Below are 20,220 nucleotides of genomic sequence, written 5' to 3'. Positions count from 1 at the left end.
ACTTCGAGGGTCTGCCTGGGCATGCTCTCTCCTGCGGCTGGAGCAGCTGGCCTGGTTCAGTCGGGGGGGCACACCCTGATGGCCGGATTGACACGTGTCCCTCGCAGGGGGATGCAGTGAGGGCAGGCGTAACAGGGGTCCCGAGGGGCACCCCACTCCCAATCACGCTCCTGCTTCCGGCCTCGCAGGGCACGTGGGCTGGATTCTGCCTGGCCCTACTGCAAATACAAAGTGTGGACTACCGGGGACCTCGCCAGCCGCTGGGCAGAGGGGCGGGCGTGGACGGGAGAGGCTCTGCTTGGAGTCCCTCCCTCTGGCCACATGCAGCCGGGCTGTTTTACAGATGTTCACTGGTGTGTTTACTGCCCAAGCCTTTTCCTCTCTAGGTCTCTCCTGGTTTCACTCCTCTGGCCCCCAGGCTTCCCACCCCCCAACCTCCGCCGTCTTGGGCAGAGTAGCCGGTGGACAGTGCTTGACAACACCGGGACTTGCCCCAGGGGGCCGACGCCCAGCGCTGCCCAGGGAATCTGGTCAGGGAATCTCCTGCCCGGATGGACTGGGCGCAGCTCTGCTACTGCCACTCAGTGCCTCAGTTTCCCCATCTGTAAATGCCCCCTCAGAGGGCTCTCGTGGAGCCTCGGAAAAGTCACGCTTAGACCTGCTACTTTCTTGGAAAGTGACAAGTTCTGCAAAGGAACCAGCGGCCTCCTTCCCAGACCCTCCCATCTTTGGTTTAAATTCAGATTTTCCTGCAGCAGTAAATTTATAAAACAACCATGGAGACCCTGCCGTGCATGCAGAGAGCTGTCAGACACACCACGAGAAGGAGCTGACGTAGCCCACCAGCCGCTTACCGTTCCGAATTGGCAGGCATGGTGGGGTCGATGGAGACCATGGCGTCATCTGTGGTCAGGAGGGAGATGGTCGTGTTCCTGGAAGACAAGGAGAAGCCAGTGTCTTCACCCCGCTGTTGTCCCCCGGGTGCACACTTGAATCTGGGCCTCCCATGAGGTAGGAGCCCGGGTAGCAGGCCCGTCCTGCCCAAGGGGCCATGAGGAGTCGGCCTCAGGACGCTGGCCCTCAGCTTGTAAACAAAGTTACGGGCTGTGTGCGTACTTCTAAATGCTCAGTAGATGTGTAAGTAATTTAAAATGGGAATTGGAGAAAGTGTAATTTGTTGAGTTGGGAGATTAAATGGTGTCAGAGTAGAAATGAACATTTGTATCAACCAGTGATGAATTCAGGGTTTGCCTTTCTACTTCATTTCCTGTGGGAGTCTATCTAAATGGGCAAAAAGCTCTCCTACCAAACAGTTTTAAGTGGATAAATTGAATCTTCCTCCAACTTCTCATCTGTGGGGTCTTTCACGCGAGGTGTTGCCTTAACCATATGACTTAACTCTCTGGTTTTCAGCCGTGTATCAAAATCTGTGCAATGGGGGTGACACCTAAAACCCAGGTTGTTCTAAAGAACAACACTTATTTATTTCTTAGCACATCGCTTAATAAAAGATGCCCCAAACTGTGGGCTATTTCTTGCTGCTACAAACGGCTACTTGCTGTAACTTCAGGTGTGTAGTCTCATCCTTGACTCTCCTTTTTCTCACCTGACTCTGAACAGCTCCTGCTGTCCTCCTCTCTCACCCTCCGTGACCTGGGTCACAACTTTAGTTAACTGCAGGCCAAGCTGCCCCCCATCACTCTCTATAGTTGGGAAGTTAGGACAGAAAACCCACTGGCTGGAACAAACTGTTGATTTGGGGAAAAGAATTCTTCTGGAGTCCTTATGGTTCTATAAGGTAGATTTCTGGTCTTTTCAACTTGTTTCTGACATCAGTCTTTTCCTAAACCTTGATCTGTGATGAGCCCCTCTCTCCCCCTTGCTGGGTCATTTGGGGCTGGGGGACCAAAGTCTAAACACTACCACCGTCATTTACCCTTTCTCCCAATGCAAAGGAATAAATGAAAGAAAAAAAGAAACTCTTAAGACAGTAGTTTCTGCCTAATTCCTCCAAAGGTTCCTTCTGCGTAGCACAGCGGTGGTTGAAAAAACCTCCAGAGATTGATCCACTGATTCGAAAGGTCCCAAGTGCAAGGTGCAAGGTGAGCCCACGGGCCCTACCGCACCTCTTGTCCCCTAGACTCGGCCACTCGCCCTCCCAGGTACCTGTCCCTCCAGGTGAATTTAAAGGCGTCCCTCTGGCGGGGGCAATTCCGGGTCACTCACCGAGGCAGGCCGGTGGCGATGCAGAACAGGTCCATAATGTCGCTGGAGTTGCAATACTTGCTGAAGACCACCTGCAAAACAGAAGCAGAAGGCCGTGAGGGTTCAGGCGGGAGCAGGGCAGCTGGTTTCCGTGGTGACGTCAGATTCCAGAGCTTTCTCTCTGGTCCCGACCTGCAGGTTAATTTTACAAAGAAAAAACAAAATAACTGTGGGCACTGGAATGTTCCATGCACGTCTCTTCACTGAGTCGATTTATACAGGTTGAGAAAGACTTCACTCTTCTGTTCGCTGAAAAGAGTTGTGAAAAACAACGCTATCACCCACGTAAGGACACCTGCGGTGACACGCTGCCTCGTGCCCCGCACCATCAACAACCTCAGCTTAATGATATCACATCGCAGGGGGTCTCCAACGGCCTCCGGGGCCATTATGCAAAAGAAATTTAAGATCATTAGCTTAAAAACAAAAGATTGCCTTTTAGGATTTGGGGGCTGAGGTGCAGGACCAAATCCAAGAGGGAATCACCCTGAGAAAGGGTCCGATTGGAACCGTCGGTCTGCATAGTGAACAAATTTCACCGGAGGCAATTTTACACATGGCCTGGGTGTCCAGTCCCTGCTGGACAGGAGAGAAACACACGAGTCACATCGGCATCTTCTGTCCGAGGGGCCCCGATTGTGAATCTGGGCTCTGGAACCCCTCCCTGGGAGAGGGGGCTTCACGTACAGAGAGGGGGGCTGCTCTCCAAGGCTGGACGGTGCGCATAGGACAGTCCACGCCAAGGCTCCTGTAACAGGTTTTCTGTCAACATTCTCCCTGGCTAATGGCTTAAGGCCCCTCCTGCTCACCAGGAGTCCGCGGGCGTGGGGCGAGCCAAGCTGAGGAGAGCAGGTATTTTTCAGTGCGCAGAGCGCTATTTTTTTAGCCAGATCAGTTTGCATCTTTTTTTACTGGAAACAGTAAAACAGAGTAAGCAGATGTTTTTCCCCGCAAACGTAGCTGGTCCCTGACTACCACGGCCTCCTCTGTGCCACTGGCCTGCCTACGCTGAGACTCAGCCAGCACCACTGTCCGGGCTGCCGGCTTGCCCCCCGAGGTGGTATTCGCACCCTCGGTGACAGGGTCTTTGTTCGGCACTGTCCACCCGGCGGCCACCGGCCTGGCTCAGAGCTGGTCCCGCCTGGACCCCTGCAGCAGCCCCTGCACTGGCCCTGCTGGGTCTCAGCCCAGCACCCACCCTTGGTTTCTAGAACTCAAACCTGGTTGTACCACTTTTCCGTGCAGACGCCTCTGCTGCCCCGCACACCCACCGGAGAAGGTCCACCTCCTCGCTGGGCACCTGAGGTTCTGGGGTGCGTCCCTTGAGGCTGTGCCCTCGCCAAGCTCCCGCCCACGGGTGCCCCTCCCTCGCCCTCTGCTCTGGGTCCCCCCTTCCCAGAGACCGTCCTCCGCTCTCCCTCCTCCCAGCCCTCGGGACTCGGGGCCAGCTTCTCCGCACCGTCCCCCGACCCCACCGCCAGAGGAGTCTTGCGCCTTCGGCCCCCCGCATTTTCACGACAGTGCGTCCCAGCGCCCCCAGCACAGGCCTTAGCTCACGCCTCGGCCTTTGCAGCCGTGCCCAAGACGGGTGAGGTGCGGGGTCCTGGCCGTTCGCCCACTGACACGGGGCCATTTCTGACTTTCCCACTCAAGCCTTTGTGAAGGTCGTGTCCACCTGGTGCGGGCTGACTGCGTCGGTTTATTCCAGACCCCAGTCAAAGGCGAGGGTGGGCCGAGGCAGAGGACAAGACGGCTCCGTCCGTGAACATTCGATTTGCCCGGAGATCCCGGCACAGGGCGGGGGGGCTGGCAGGCCGGATGCTGGTCGTGAGCTGAGCGTGACCCCAGCAAGTTAGCGCCGACAAGGCCCTCCCCAGGGAGGGAGGTGGGAAGAAAGACCGGGAGCTTGGAATATCCTGGGGACCTCGACAAGAGGGGAGTCTGCCCAACTTCATAAGCACTGCAGATGAAATCTGGAGGAGCGAGTCTTTCGTGATAGCTTCCTAGGCTCGGGATAGCAAATAATAAAAGCTTTAAAAAGTCCAGTTATGAAGCAGCAAAACAAACCCAGAAGGGCCCACAGGGCTCCCTGACACTCTCGCTGCCCCTTTGTAACCGACCCCGCCTAACCTCGTGAGGGAGGCCAGCCTTCTTCTGGGTCCGGAGGAGTCTTTGAGATTATTTTTGACGGCGGGGGGGGGGGGGGATGGAAGGAAATCAGAAGTAAGCAGAAGAGATTGCACCGGGTGTCTTCCATTACAGTGGGGAACCATGCTGTGTCCATCTGCAAATCCATTCCAACATTCCTCTACCGTAGAGAAATGCAGCGTTCTTTGATTGCACTTCCGAACTGGTTGTAACATTTTGCCGTTTCCCTTGTTCAGCTAACAAGTTAGTTTGACGTGTGGCCCTTTCACATCTGCGCGAGAGTCAGGCTTTTGCCTTCTTTAGTTAGTTAGTTAACGAGCCTTGAGCGGGGCCAACGCAGGTGAGAGGCTGGGGTGAACATCAGGTGAACCCTGACGTCGGAAGTGCTTGGACAGCCTGGTTCTTGGCCGGGTGTCAGGAGGAGCTCCCGGCCTAGATGGGTTGTTCCTGGTGTGGGAAACCAGCCCCTGCAGCACAAAGGCTCGGTCGGCCTGGGAAGAAGCCCTCCCCCGCCCCCGTCACCAGGCAGCCTGGTCAGGAGGGTACGAGGCTTTCTGTTCCCACGCTGAATCGTTCTGCAAATCCTTTAGCCTCTACCCAGAAATAAACAGCGGGGGGAGAAAGCGCCGTGAAATGAAATTTAAACGTGAAAAGTGGAGGCAGCGTGATGAACAGAGAAATAAGGGTCTTACGTTGCCCCGGGCTGCGGCTCATCAGTTAAGCATGCAGGTCACCCCACACCCTTTCACGTGGCTTGGTCGGCAGCACCGCGATGTTAAAACAGGACGAGAGAAAAAAAGGGGAGCCCAGAGGCCCCTCTTCTGCTGGGTACTGGGCCTCCCTCATAGTCAGCTGGGACCTGTGAACGCCAGAGGGAACTTCGGCACCTGGAACCTTCCTGCTGCCTGCAGAGCCGGGTAACAAATACTCGTGGAAACCAGCCGCCCGCCAAGCTGTGTTCTGAGGGGTCCCCAGAGGAAGCAGCACACAGAGCTGGACGAAGCTCCCCGGGGCCCAGCCAGCGAGGGGCCAGGGGGTCAGGATCACAGCCCAGGCCTCCCTCTGTCCAGCACACACGTGACCCAAACAGCTCTGACTCGCAGGCTCTGCACGGCGTGTCATATCTGTATTCACCCCCCGCCACCCAGCGATGGTGTCCTGGCAAGAGCAGGGGGGCCTGCGCTCCCGTCGGTTATTCTTCTATCCATCGGTCCCCTCCCAGTGCCCTGCCCACCCCTCCGCCGTCGTGGGCAAGACCGCCACCACCCCGTAGCCTCAGTTTGCCTTTCTGCGAACGAGGTCCATCACGCTAGCTGCACCTGCCTCTCAGGGCTGAGATGGGCAACACGTGAGGGAACCCTCAGGGCGCTGAGCCCTCAGGACGCTGCCGCTCTGACACAAAAGTCAGCTGCGTACCAGCTCTGCTGCCTGTGAAACTCCAGGTCCCCAGTGGCTCTGAAATCCTGAGTGTGGATGGAAGTCTCCAGGGCTCTTCAAGTTGCCAAACGCGCCCAAAGTGACTTGTGGCCCTCCTTTGTCTGGCACCCAGCTTTATTTCAGTAGGACCTCAAATGTACGACTGCAGGATTTCCAGAGCGAGAAGAAAGGACATGTAACCCAGCTCCTCCGTTTCCACTGTTTCTCGGTAGGTGGGGATGGAGCCCGGGGTGGGAGCTCCAGGCCGCGAGCTCTCAGCAGGACGGTGCTGGGGCTTTGTGGGGAGCGACCGACAGTCAGTGCAGACGAGGAAGAGAGGTGAGCATCCCGGGGCACACACGGGTTGACCGGGCTTTCTGGCTCAGTGCATGGTTGGGACTGGCCTTGGCCCAGCCCAGCTGGGCAGCCCAGGAAACGGGCCCAGGGCTCTGGTCAGGGCTGTGCTCTCCCAGGGGGGCTGCTGGGTGGGGACCTTTCTGAAGACATCCTGCAGGCCTGTCCTTACAGGTGGGGACTTGGGAGCGAGACCCAGGGGACTGCCGTGGCCCAGCCACAGCCCTCAAAGCACAGGGCACCTCCCTAGAGCCCTGGCTGGGCAGCCCTGGCACCTGGGGACCCTGCCCCTGCCCGCAGCCTGACCTACAACTGTCGGGCCAGCACACAATCTCCTTTCCTCGTGAGAACTTCACTAAGCGATCCGGAGCTGGTGGCAATTGGGGTGAGTCACAGGGTCACGAGGAGTCTGACCTGCTGACCACACCAGGCCACCCACGAGATCACTAAGGAGGTGCAGGCCCCGGAGAAGGAGGGGAGGGAGGCCGGATCACAGTGGGCAGAGGGGAGGGGCGAGGGCAAGAGAGCCCAGTGTCTTGAGTTGCCATATACGCACGGTTCTGTTTCTTGGTTTCAAAGGCACGTCCACCAACATGCTTAGAACCCAGGGCTGGTAACCGTGGAGCAGATGGTCAGAGCACGGCCAACTCGCGTCCAGGGGTTAAAGAGACAGGACAGCACTTTCTAAAGGCCTGGGGGTGACTTGTCCATTCTGAGTCCAGAGGCCTCTTCCTGGGACGGGATTCTATTGTGTTTTCCTCTCCCCCCTGCACCCCCCATTCAGAGGCTCATGGAGGGGAGAATGCAGGAAGCAGCCCCTGAGTCCCCGTGTTCCAGCCACACGCTGCTGTCTGCATGTCAAAAAGCAGGAGGATGGATGGTCTCCGGGCCGCCAGGCAGCTCAGATAATCGATCAGCGAGTTTCCCGTTATGAGGCCAGGAGGATGGAGATTTGATCATCGCCCAGCGGGGCTCCTGGAAGGCAGTCTCTGGTCTTCTGCAAACCAACCCAGCATGAAGGGGTTTCCACGTTCCTCAGGAGAGATTCCAGGACCTTCCACTGGGAAACGCAGCTTCGTGTTTCAGCACGAGGACAGCGTGCGGGCAGCGGCTGAGATGTTCTGGATTGGAAACCAATCCCGATGGGCTGTACCCTGGACGGGAGACAGGACACAGGCAATCCAGCAACGACGGGGGCGGGATTGGGGCCCCAGGCTTCAGCGAGACCCGCAGAAGCCCTGAGATGTTCATCCACGGATGGGGGCAGCCCCGCCCCTGCTGGACCTTTCCCGGGAGGGTCGTCCACCTCCTGTGAGGGCCCTGCATCCGGCTTCCCCACCTTCGGCCCTGGAAGCTTCCAGGTTCCTTCCAGTCTGCCTCTCCCTTCAGGCTGTGCTCTGACTCACCTGCCGTGTTTTCGTGAACCTAAAAGGTGCAGAATTCAGCCCGATGTGTCCCATTCTCCAGTTTGGAGGGGCTGGTTCAGCCAGATACCTCTGGTGACCAGTCTGTCAGTTCAGCAGCGGACTCCACCACGGGGAGGCTGCCCGGACCGTGACACACACGGTTTCACCAGCTCAGGCTCCGTCCCCCTTGCTCCTGGCCCAATCCCAGCCCCCGTCCATGTGTCCACAACTGTGGCACGCGGCTGACCAGCACCTGCTTCCATGTCTGCCCCACGATGGTCGTGGCTGCCATGCTGGTGGGTTTTCAGACCTGGAGGCCGAGTCCCGCTCTATCCGTGGGCCCAGCGCCTGGGGCTGCTGGCCCGGGTGGGTGCCCAGGTGGCGCAAAGATGCTGTATTCCATCTTTGCCAGATATTAGCTCTGAGTTTTGCAGCGTGCATTTGAGGATTATGACCCCTGACGCACACGACTTAAAAACCAGGTATGAATTCACGCAGGTGAAGCTTCTTAAAAGAAATTTCAAAACACGCTGGTGTTGATGTCCATCACCTGCTGTCCTCTGCCTTCCTGCCTCCCCGCTTTAAGGTGGTGGATGGGGGAGGAGTCGTGGGGGGCTGGCCGCCGGTGCCGGGCCTCCGTGGTCCAGGCACAGGATAAGCCTGGCTGCTGGAAGAGGGTGGAGGTGGGGGAGGGCCACCCTGGGGGCGGTGCTCAGGCACGAGAAAGATTTCGAGTAGAGCATCCTTTCATTTGGGCTCCACAGGTGAAAGCGACTTGTCACTGTCCCTGCCCCACTTACGCTGGTCATTCAGTGCAAACGTGGTCGGCAGTGGCCGCTGAGCACACAATTTCCTCTGCTGAGTAACGGGGAGCCCGCCCAGGAGGGGCAGTGATAACAGAGCAGAGATAACCAGAAAGCAGAGACAGCACCGCGCCCCTGTCCCCGGACCCCGCACCTCTAAGCACCCTGGGGGCTGGGATGAGCACGCTCTGTGCCTGTGCTCGGAGACGGGAACCTGAGTTTGGTTTCCTATTTCTATCCGAGGCAGTTCCTTGCAGCTGCTGAGAACCTTTCTTGCTGGGTTTGTCAAATTTTGGTTTGGACTGGCATGGAGTCAGTGACCACTGGAAGCTGTGGGTTCCTCACTCAGACATCTGTGGCTCTATATTGCGAAATGCTTCCAGTCCTGGACGAATAAGGTAACCAACCGGCAATTCAGGTTTGGGTTGAGAAAGACAAAACCCACCACTATCACAAAAGAAAAGTTCAGTTTGTGGATGTTGGAAGGGGACCAGGGACCAGGCAGGGAGGGGGACGGTCAGAGGCCTCCTGAGACTGCAGTGTGTCCCCGGGAATTTTCTCTGCCGGGCCGGGTACAATCTTTTTCACCAGGGAGACAGCTCACGAAACTCGTAAACCAGGATGGTATTAGTTCCCTTTCAAAATCCTTCAAAGCTACATCCATGTCAGGTAACTTGTGCTTTCGGGGTTGGCTGCTGCAAAACATGCAATTACGTTCGTCTTGCTGTTACGCTCGCACCGCATGTGAAATTTTTTATTCGACTGCGTTAGCAACAATTTTCACGGAGCGTCTTTGAACTTGGAGTAATGAATCTCGAGTAAAATTTTCCTCATTGTAATTCTTCTGCAGTTTTCCCCCGAAGTGATTATAAACGGCTACAGCTGAAGATGAGAGCTGGGGTGCGTAGACACCAGGATGCCGAGGTCCTGAAGCAGGCAGGGAAGAAAGACACTTCTCCTTTCCCAGCAAGTTGTCCTTCCTGAGGGCACGTGGCGAGCTCTGTTCCTCCACGCGGCACCCGGCTCCGGTTCCTTCCTCTGTTAATGAGAACTTGACGCCTCTCCCAGCGACGTTCACTCTGGTCCCTCCTCGCTCCATCCACGTTGGCTATTGATCTCAGCCCCCCAGCATCTTAAACCTCAGCGCTGACACTTCATCATACTTGTATTTACTGGATGATGATGAATTCTACACGTTACATGGCATCAGAAATCTCCACCCAACCAAACTAGGGTACTGACTTCTAAAAATAGCCACATTGGCCTCCAAGAAATGGAAGGCAAACCACCACATTGGCAAGAACGAAAAAGTGATGGAGAGCCCAAATCTGGAAGCAACCCAGATGCCCTTTAACAGGTGAATGTTAAACAAACACTGGTCCGTCCACACTGTGCATGAATTACTGATCTACACAACTGAGATGGATTCCAAGGGATTTATGCTGCATGAATAAAAGCCAACACCAAGAGGTTACATGCTGTATGATTCCACTTATACGACATTCCTGAAATGACAAAATTATAGAGATGGAGAACAGTGTTAGGGATGGAGGTGGGGGGTAGGAGGGTGGGGCTCTGGGTGGAAGATGGAGGTAGGCGTGGTCACAAAAGGGCTGGGACTGTCCTCTACTGTGACTGTGGTGGTGGATAAGAGACCCTACATATGTGATTGAATTGTACAGAACTCAACACACACACTCAGATGAGCACAACAAGACAGGGAAAGTCTGCATAAGGCGGGGGACTGTCTCACGGTTACATCCTGGCAGTGACCCTGTACCGTGATTTTGCAAGATGTTACACTGGGGGAAACGGGGTGAAGGGTACACAGATCATTTTGCAGTATTGCTCACAACTGCACGCTAATCTCCCATTGTCCCCAAGAGCTTATCTGAATAAAGTGAAGGCACCAACTCTAGCTGGGAGTGGGGAGAGGGATGCCCTTCCAGGAATGTGTGTCCAGACAGCCCTGCTGGGAAACATGTGGCCATATGTGTGCCCTTTGACCTGGAATCCCATTTCCAGGAAGTGCTCTTAAGAAAATAACAGCAGGGCTTCCCTGAGAAGATTCTTTGCTGAGAATCTGCCTGCCAATGCAGGGGACACGGGTTCGAGCCCTGGTCTGGGAAGATCTCACATGCAGAGGAGCAACTGGCCCAGTGAGCCACAACTACTGAGCCTGCGTGTCTGGAGCCTGTGCTCCGCAACAAGAGAGGCCGCGACAGTGAGGGGCCCACGCACCGCGATGAAGAGCGGCCCCCGCTTGCCGCAACTAGAGAAAGCCCTCGCACAGAAACGAAGACCCAACACAGCCAAAAATAAATAAATAAATTAATTAAAAAAAAAGAAAATAACAGCGAACTTAATAAAGAGAACATTTATTAAGTGCCAGGCAGTGTTCTAGTCGCCTCCCAGGCTTAGGCCCAAGCCACTGCCCTGCATGGCCCCTTTGCAAGCAAAGAGCTAGTGGGGTTGTTCCTTGTGTGTTAGTTATTGCAGAGAAATGGAATTAAGGTGAATATCTCAAAGCAATGAAATGATTACATCTTAGTAAGTCTCAACGATGGAACATTATATAGCGTTAAAATCATGTTTTTGAATACCGCCAATGTAATGCTGAGTGACAATGATCAAAATTAAAAAATATGTAAAAGAAAGAGATTCTCTCTCCCTCTGTCTCTCTGAAAACACCAGCAGGAGAGGTCCCGAAATGTTCGCACTGGCTGGTGGAATAATGGGTTCTTTTCTTTTCTTTTTTATGCTGCGCTGTATTTTTCAAATATTCTACGATGAATACGCAGGGCTTTTATAACCAAGAGAGAAGTTACCTAGATCTAGAAGCTGAGGTTAATAACTGATAACAGAACTGGCTTGTGACTCTCTCTTCCCAACAGCGGGCTGCGCTGCATTTGCATAAGAGTCTTAGGAGGGGAAAAAAAGGTCTTTACCATTTTTATTTGGAACGAATACTCTTTGGCTTTAAGCCAAGCGGATGAGAAAATTAAATGACAAGTTAACCAGGGGACAAAAATCAGAATTTCAATAGCATTTGGCTAGGAGTAGAGGGAGCTGGTGCGGAGCCGAAGGCGACAGAGAGGCAGGGACCCTTGGATGGGAAGCGAAGGGCAAGCTGGGTGCCTCCCGGGACAGACAAGAAAGCAGGTCCCACGGGTCTGCACCAGCTGCAGGGACACAGCTGCCTCGGGGCTGGAGGGGTTGGCCGTGGCCCCCAGGGGACCCGAGGCCGTGCAGACAGAAGGGGCCACAGAGAAGCCTCCTCCCCCGTGCTCCTCCCCCATCCCGCCGCCCCACCCACCTGAGACTCGCGGCCCATGCGCCGGAACTTCCCGTTAAAGGATTTCTACGGCTTCAGAGCCCAACCTGACGTGCGTCACATCATGCATCTTCCAGGCTCACCCAAGTGAGGTTTTCAGTGATGAGGATGCGTGTGCGGTCCTCCTAGGGGGCTGCAGTGAGCCTGGGCAGAAACCCCAAGGGGTCCAGACCAACAAGTGGGGTGAGACGGGCCTGGGCGCGGGAGCCACGCCCCAGACATGGGAAGGTGGGGTCTGGTTGACCAGCACTGCCCTGGAGCAGGGGCAGGGGCGGGTGGTGGAGCCCTGCCGGCACTGGTCTCAGCTTTCCTTACGTAAGCTCCTTTAGGCAGTAATTATAAAGCAAGTACTCAGCTGTAATAACATAAATATCAATGCATCTGAGGAGGGACACGTCATCTTTGGGGGCGGTACCCACGAGGCTGCCCCTGTCTGCTGTCCTGAGACCCGAGTGTCTTGTACATGCCTCCTGCCGGCGAGTTGCAGTTCGAGCCTCTCCACGGCCTCAGGATCGTGCAGGTCAGGGCCCTCCTCAGGCAGCGTTCTGGGGGCCAGTAAAACGAGCTGAGGGTAACTGATGCTGAGGCCCACGCAAGCCTGCGGCTGCCATTCCGAACCCTAATTCCAAACGCGGTGCTCACACGGGGACCCACTCTGTTCCCAGTAATTCTCCGGTGGGTGCCGTAGGTCTGAACTTACAGAATAAATGGGCACTAATACATGGTACTTAACTGTTTATCCAAGCTTTACGTAGTAGGACTGTAGGTAAAATTTTTTGAGAAAGAAAACAGTTCAGTTGCTAAAGTTATGCAATCACTGCACTAATTCTTTGGCCATCCGGGCAGCAGGGGTGTCTGGCAGCGAGGACAGTCAGTGAGTGACTGCCCTTAGCGGGCTACGTCTGACCGGGTGGGCGCTGGGTTGGCTGGAGCCCACGCGTTTCCTGCTGTCTCACATCCCAGGATTGCCCTCGGCTGGCGCCAGAGTCGCACGCTGCTCCAGGCACGTGCAGGGCAGAGGGGTGGGAAGGGGGGGGTCAGGGAAGTGAGCTCACTTCCAGTCCCTCTTCCTACCAGCTTGACCCAGGGCAAGCTTCTTCACCTTTTTGAGACTCTGATTCTTCATCTGCAGAGTGAGGGTTACCATACCCCAGAGAAGGTTTCATCATGACATACAGAGGGCCTGGTACATAGTAAGTGCTCAGTTAAGTGGCAGCTGTGATTACAGGGAGGGCCCCTTGAAACTTATGGATGTCTTCCCTAGAGACAGAGAGGCTCCTCCTTGACCCCTCCAAGGCCATTTCACAAGCAAGAGGCGCTGAGGACACACAGCCTTAACCTCAGCACGTTGGCATCTCTGGGTGGTTCATATGTCGGGACATGGGGATACCTTAACTTGGGGAGGCCACCACAAAGCAGGCCCTGATGTGCTAACTGACCTCCCTGTGTTACCAACCCCACCCAACCACACCCAAAATGCAGTGAAGACCAGGACCGTGTCAATACGAGTGTGTATTAGTCAACAGGGTCACCACATAGGATTCAAAAGACTCTGACAGGTTAAATGATCGATTCGCCCTCACTGTGGTGAGTGTCAGTTTTCTTCTGGTAAACATGGAGGACAGTCTTTGGAAGGTGAGGTCCTTGCGGGCAGGACCCTGTTCAGTTCCTCTGTATTCCATCTGTGAGCACAGGGCCTGTCCACCTGCTCACGGGACACCGGTGCCCAAGTGTCCTCCTGTGTGAACAGGCTGAGGATGAATTTTGCATCTGCTGGTTTTAGGTTATACCACTAAGGATGCCAATTCCACCACCACCTCCACCATCGCCTCTAGTGTCACCACCATGACTACCAGCACCAGCACCACCACCACTGTCACCACCACCATCACCTCCACCATCACCATCACCACTGTCACCTCCACTGTCACCACCACCACCACCTCCACCATCACCATCACCACCACCTAGTGAGGTTGAACTCGCGCTTGGGCCAGAACCTGAGCCACGCATCTTACACCCTATGACCCTGGGTCCTTGGAAGGACCTCATAAGCTGGGGGTATCCTCCGCTTCACAGAGGAGGACTCTGAGTCACAGAGAGAGAACCTGGCCTGGCTGGGTCCCCGTGGTCCTGGATACAAACTCGACCTGCCTAGCTCCAAGCCCAGAGCTGCGTGCAGTGCCTGGAATCAGGCTTTTAATGGTGGTCCACCTGGGAAGCAGAGGTAGTCTCTTGGCCTCTTTGCCACTGTCACACTCCTACAACACTGGGCGCGTTCTCTGTTCACCTTGTTCTCAGATGACTGATGTTTCTGATCGCACACTTGGAGTGAATATTGATTTGGATCCCACACTTGGAAGAAAATAAATCCAAATTCTTTTTCCTTTGTCTATCAGACCATGATTCATTTAAAAATTTTTTTATTTTTTAATTTTTTTTGCTGTACGCGGGCCTCTCACTGTTGTGGCCTCTCCCGCTGCGGAGCACAGGCTCCAGACGCGCAGGCTCAGCGGCCATGGCTCACGGGCCCAGCTGCTCCGCGGCACGTGGGATCCTCCCGGACTGGGGCACGAACCAGCGTCCCCTGCATCGGCAGGCGGACTCTCAACCACTGCGCCACCACGGAAGCCCCATGATTCATTTTTAAATAGCTTTTATAAACTGTTAAGCTTGTATAGGGCTTTGTCTACCCTCAAAGAGTATTTCAGTCTGGCCCCCAGTTCTCATGCTCCAGGTCCACGAGTTAGAATTCACCGGAGCTGTCAGGACAGCCAAACGCCAACTCAGTGGTGATTCTCCAACTCCACTAACTTTGGGGGAGTTAAAAGCTGAATCTCTATTGGCTTTTCAGCACCTGAGAAGTACAAGTGTTTAATATATAAAACAAACAAGCTAAAAAGAGACCAAGACCCAAACCCACATTTTATTGTTTTTTACTATCAAGAAATACATTTTCACCAAAGGAAAGACTGTAGGCTATCTCCCCATCCATCCATCCATCCATGTATACCTGCAATTCATCTGCAATTCTTCTCTAATTATAAATTATATATATAAATGTGAACATACTGTTCATTCTGTCCTGCCCCTTGTTTCCAGAACATGTAACAATAATGTCACATTCAGAATGGATCACCGTTACCCACCAGGCAGGCAGTCATGGCTTCTCTGTCTGCTAAGATAAAATTTGAATTAGGCCTTATGTCTCTTTCCAATTTAAGAGATATTTTGCTGGTCGTGTCGTGTGAAAAGACTATAATAACGGGAGAGACCTTCAAGATGGTGGAAGAGTAAGACGTGGAGATCGCCTTCCTCCCCACAGATACACCGGAAATACATCTACACGTGGAACAACTCCTACAGAACACCTACTGAACACGGGCAGAAGACCTCAGGCCTCCCAAAAGGCAAGCAACTCCCCACGTACCTGGGTAGGGCAAAAGAAAAAAGAAAACACAGAGACAAAAGAATAGGGATGGGACCTGCACCAGTGGGAGGGAGCCGCGAAGGAGGAAAGGTTTCCACACACTAGGAAGCCCCTTCGTGGGCGGAGACTGTGGGTGGCGGAGGGGGAGCTTCGGAGCTGCGGAGGAGAGCGCGGCAACAGGGGTGCGGAGGGAAAAGCGGGGAGATTCCCGCACAGAGGATCGGTGCTGACTGGCACTCACCAGCCTGAGATGTCTGCTCACCCGCCGGGGCGGGCGGGGCTGCGAGCTGAGGCTCGGGCTTCGGTCGGAGCGCAGGGAGAGGACTGGGGTTGGCGGCGTGAACACAGCCTGCAGGGGGTTAGTGCACCACGGCTAGCCGGGAGGGAGTCCCGGGAAAAGTCTGGACCTGCTGAAGAGGCAAGAGACTTTTTCTTGCCTCTTTGTTTCCTGGTGCGCGAGGAGAGGGGATTAAGAGCGCTGCTTAAAGGAGCTCCAGAGACGGGCGCGAGCCGCGGCTAACAGCGCGGACACCAGAGACGGGCATGAGACGCTAAGGCTGCTGCTGCCGCCCCCAAGAAGCCTGTGTGCGAGCACAGGTCACTCTCCACACCTCCCTTCCGGGAAGCCTGTGCAGCCCGCCACTGCCAGGGTCCCGGGATCCAGGGACAACTTCCCCGGGAAACACACAGTGTGCCTCAGGCTGGTGCAACGTCACGCCGGCCTCTGCCGCTGCAGGCCCCGCCCCCGCACTCTGTGCCCCTCCCTCCCCCCGGCCTGAGTGAGCCAGAGCCCCCGAATCAGCTGCTCCTTTAACCCCGTCCTGTCTGAGCAAAGAACAGACGCCCTCTGGAGACCTACACGCAGAGGTGGGGCCCCATCCAAAGCTAAGCCCCAGGAGCTGTGAGAACAAAGAAGAGAAGGGAAATCTCTCCCAGCAGCCTCAGAAGAAGCGGATTAAAGCTCCACAATCAACTTGATGTACCTGCGTCTGCGGAATACCTGAATAGACAACGAATCAGCCCAAATTGAGGCGGTGACTTTGGGAGCAATGATATATATATATTTTTTTCCTTTTTCTCTTTCTGTGTGTATGTGTATTCTTCTTTGTGTGATTTTGTCTGTATAGCTTCACTTTTACCATTTGTCCTAGGGTTCTGTCTGTCCTATGCCAAACAACTTACAACACAGGAACACCACCCCACCCATTAACAGAGAGGCTGCCTAAAATCATAATAAGGTCACAGACACCCCAAAACACACTACCAGCTGCAGCTCTGCCCACCAGAAAGACAAGATCCAGCCTCATCCACAGACACTAGTCCCCTCCACCAGGAAGCCTACACAAGCCACTGAACCAACCTTACCCACTGGGGGCAGACACCAAACACAGGAACTACAAACACAGGAACTACAAACACAGGAACTACAAACCTGCAGCCTGCCAAAGGAGACCCCAAACACAATAAGTTAAGCAAAATGAGAAGACAGAGAAACACCCAGCAGATGAAGGAGCAAGATAAAAAACCCACCAGACCTAACAAATGAAGAGGAAACAGGCAGTCTACCTGAAAAAGAATTCAGAGTAATGATAGTAAAGATGATCCAAAATCTTGGAAATAGAATGGAGAAAATACAAGAAACATTTAACAAGGACCTAGAAGAACTAAAGAGCAAACAAACAATGATGAACAACACAATAAATGAAATTAAAAATTCTCCAGAAGGAATCAACAGCAGAATAACTGAGGCAGAAGAACGGATAAGTGACCTGGAAGATAAAATAGTGGAAATAACTACTGCAGAACAGAATAAAGAAAAAAGAATGAAAAGAATTGAGGACAGTCTTAGAGACCTCTGGGACAATGTTAAACACACCAACATCGAATTATAGGGGTCCCAGAAGAAGAAGACAAAAAGAAAGGGACTGAGAAAATACTTGAAGAGATTATAGTTGAAAACTTCCCTAATATGTGAAAGGAAATAGTTAATCAAGTCCAGGAAGCACAGAGAGTCCCATACAGGATAAATCCAAGGAGAAACACGCCAAGACACATATTAATCAAACTATCAAAAATTAAATACAAAGAAAAAATATTAAAAGCAGCAAGGGAAAAACAACAAATAACATACAGAGGAATCCCCATAAGGTTAACAGCTGATCTTTCACCAGAAACTCTGCAAGCCAGAAGGGAGTGGCAGGACATATTTAAGGTGATGAAAGGGAAAAACCTACAACCAAGATTACTCTACCCAGCAAGGATCTCATTCAGATTCAACAGAGACATTAAAACCTTTACAGACAAGCAAAAGCTAAGAGAATTCAGCACCACCAAACCAACTTTACAACAAATGCTAAAGGAACTTCTCTAGGCAGGAAACACAAGAGAAGGAAAAGACCTACAACAACAAACTCAAAACAATTAAGAAAGTGGTAATAGGAACATACATATCGATAACTACCTTAAATGTAAATGGATTAAATGCTCCCACGAAAAGACACAGACTGGCTGAATGGATACAAAAACAAGACCCATATATATGCTGTCTACAAGAGGCCCACTGTAGACCTAGGGACACATACAGCCTGAAAGGGAGGAGATGGAAAAAGATGTTCCATGCAAATGGAAATCAAAAGAAAGCTGGAGTAGCAATTCTCATATCAGACAAAATAGACTTTAAATAAAGACTATTACAAGAGACAAAGAAGGACACTACATAATGATCAAGGGATCAATCCAAGAAGAAGATATAACAATTGTAAATATTTATGCACCCAACTTAGGAGCACCTCAATACATAAGGCAAATGCTAACAGCCATAAAAGGGGAAATCGACAGTAACACAATCATAGTAGGGGACTTAACACCCCACTTTCACCAATGGACAGATCATCCAAAATGAAAATAAGTAAGGAAACACAAGCTTTAAATGATACATTAAACAAGATGGACTTAATTGATATTTATAGGACACTCCATCCAAAAACAACAGAATACACTTTCTTCTCAAGTGCTCATGGAACATTCTCCAGGATAGATCATATCTTGGGCCACAAATCAAGCCTCAGTAAATTTAAGAAAATTGAAATTGTATCAAGTATCTTTTCTGACCACAAAGCTATGAGACTAGATATCAATTACAGGAAGAAATCTGTAAAAAATACAAACACATGGAGGCTAAACAATACACTACTAAATAACCAAGAGATCACTGAAGAAATCAAAGAGAAAATTAAAAAAAAATACCTAGAAACAAATGACAATGAAAACACGACGACCCAAAACCTATGGGTTGCAGGAAAAGTAGTTGTATGAGGGAAGTTTATAGCAATACAATCCTACCTCAAGAAACAAGAAACATCTGAAATAAACAACCTAAGCTTACAGCTAAAGCAATTAGAGAAAGAAGAACAAAAAACCCCCAAAGTTAGCAGAAGGAAAGAAATCATAAAGATCAGATCAGAAATAAATGAAAAAGGAAGGAAGGAAACAATAGCAAAGATCAATAAAACTAAAAGCTGGTTCTTTGAGAAGATAAACAAAATTGATAAACCATTAGCCAGACTCATCAAGAAAAAAAGGGAGAAGACTCAAATCAATAGAATTAGAAATGAAAAAGGAGAAGTAACAACTGACACTGTAGAAATACAAAGGATCATGAGAGATTACCACAAGCAACTCTATGCCAATAAAATGGACAACCTGAAAGAAATGGACAAATTCTTAGAAATGCACAACCTTCCGAGACTGAACCAGGAAGAAATAGAAAATATAAACAGACCAATCACAAGCACTATTAAAAATCTTCCAACAAACAAAAGCCCAGGACCAGATGGCTTCACAGGCAAATTCTATCAAACATTTAGAGAAGAGCTAACACCTATCCTTCTCAAACTCTTCCAAAATATAGCAGAGGGAGGAACACTCCCAAACTCATTCTACGAGGCCACCATCACCCTGATACCAAAACCAGACAACGATGGCACAAAGAAAGAAAACTATAGGCCAATATCACTGATGAACATAGATGCAAAAATCCTTAACAAAATACTAGCAAACAGAATCCAACAGCACATTAAAAGGATCATACACCATGATCAACTGGGGTTTATTCCAGGAATGCAAGGATTCTTCAATATTACGCAAATCAATCAACGTGATACACCATAGTAACAAATTGAAGGAGAAAAACCATATGATCTCAATAGATGCAGAGAAAGCTTTCAACAAAATTCAACACCCATTTACTATAAAAACCCTCCAGAAAGTAGGCATAGAGGGAACTTACTCAACATAATAAAGGCCATATATGACAAACCCACAGCCAACATCGTTCTCAATGGTGAAAAACTGAAACCATGGGCTTCCCTGGTGGCGCAGTGGTTGAGAGTCTGCCTGCCGATGCAGGGGACACAGGTTCGTGCCCCGGTCTGGGAGGATCCCACATGCCGCAGAGCGGCTGTGCCCGTGAGCCATGGCCGCTGAGCCTGCGCATCCGGAGCCTGTGCTCCGCAACGGGAGAGGCCACAACAGTGAGAGGCCCGCGTACAGCCAAAAAAAAAAAAAAAAAAAATAACTGAAACCATTTCCACTAAGATCAGGAACAACACAAGGATGCCCACTCTCACCACTATTATTCAACATAGTTTTGGAAGTTTTAGCCACAGCAATCAGAGAAGAAAAAGAAATAAAAGGAATCCAAATTGGAAAAGAAGAAGTAAAGCTGTCACTGTTTGCAGATGACATGATACTATACATAGAGAATCCTAAAGATGCCACCAGAAAACTACTAGTGCTAATCAATGAATCTGGTAAAGTAGCAGGATACAAAATTAATGCACAGAAATCTCTTGCATTCCTCTACACTAATGATGAAAAATCTGAAAGAGAAATTAAGGCAACACTCCCATTTACCATTGCAACAAAAAGAATAAAATACCTAGGAATAAACCTATCTAAGGAGACAAAAGACCTGCATGCAGAAAACTGTAAGACATGCTAGTACACACATGGTAGTGGCACAAAAACAGAAATATAGATCAATGGAACAGGATAGAAAGCCCA

General features: G+C 51.7%; 1 protein-coding gene across 4 annotated transcripts in view; it reads right to left on the bottom strand.

Annotated features, from left to right (window-relative positions):
* PDE9A (phosphodiesterase 9A) overlaps positions 1–20,220 on the bottom strand; it is a 96,852-nt gene that overhangs the window by 59,490 nt on the left and 17,142 nt on the right. For all 4 annotated transcript variants that reach the window (XR_009540828.1, XM_060150984.1, XM_060150985.1 and 1 more), the window contains exons 2-3: positions 2,227–2,297; positions 855–932 (exon numbers count right to left, since the gene is read on the bottom strand). Coding sequence is in view for 3 of the 4 variants with exons in the window: in XM_060150984.1 (XP_060006967.1) it covers positions 855–932; positions 2,227–2,297 (149 nt within the window). In the remaining variant the exon portion in view is untranslated. The remainder of the gene's footprint in view (positions 1–854; positions 933–2,226; positions 2,298–20,220) is intronic.

Source organism: Lagenorhynchus albirostris, chromosome 5, assembly GCF_949774975.1.
Source record: "Lagenorhynchus albirostris chromosome 5, mLagAlb1.1, whole genome shotgun sequence".
In the NCBI taxonomy this organism is placed as follows: Eukaryota; Metazoa; Chordata; class Mammalia; order Artiodactyla; family Delphinidae; genus Lagenorhynchus; species Lagenorhynchus albirostris.
This window is presented reverse-complemented; position numbering and strand designations above follow the sequence as displayed.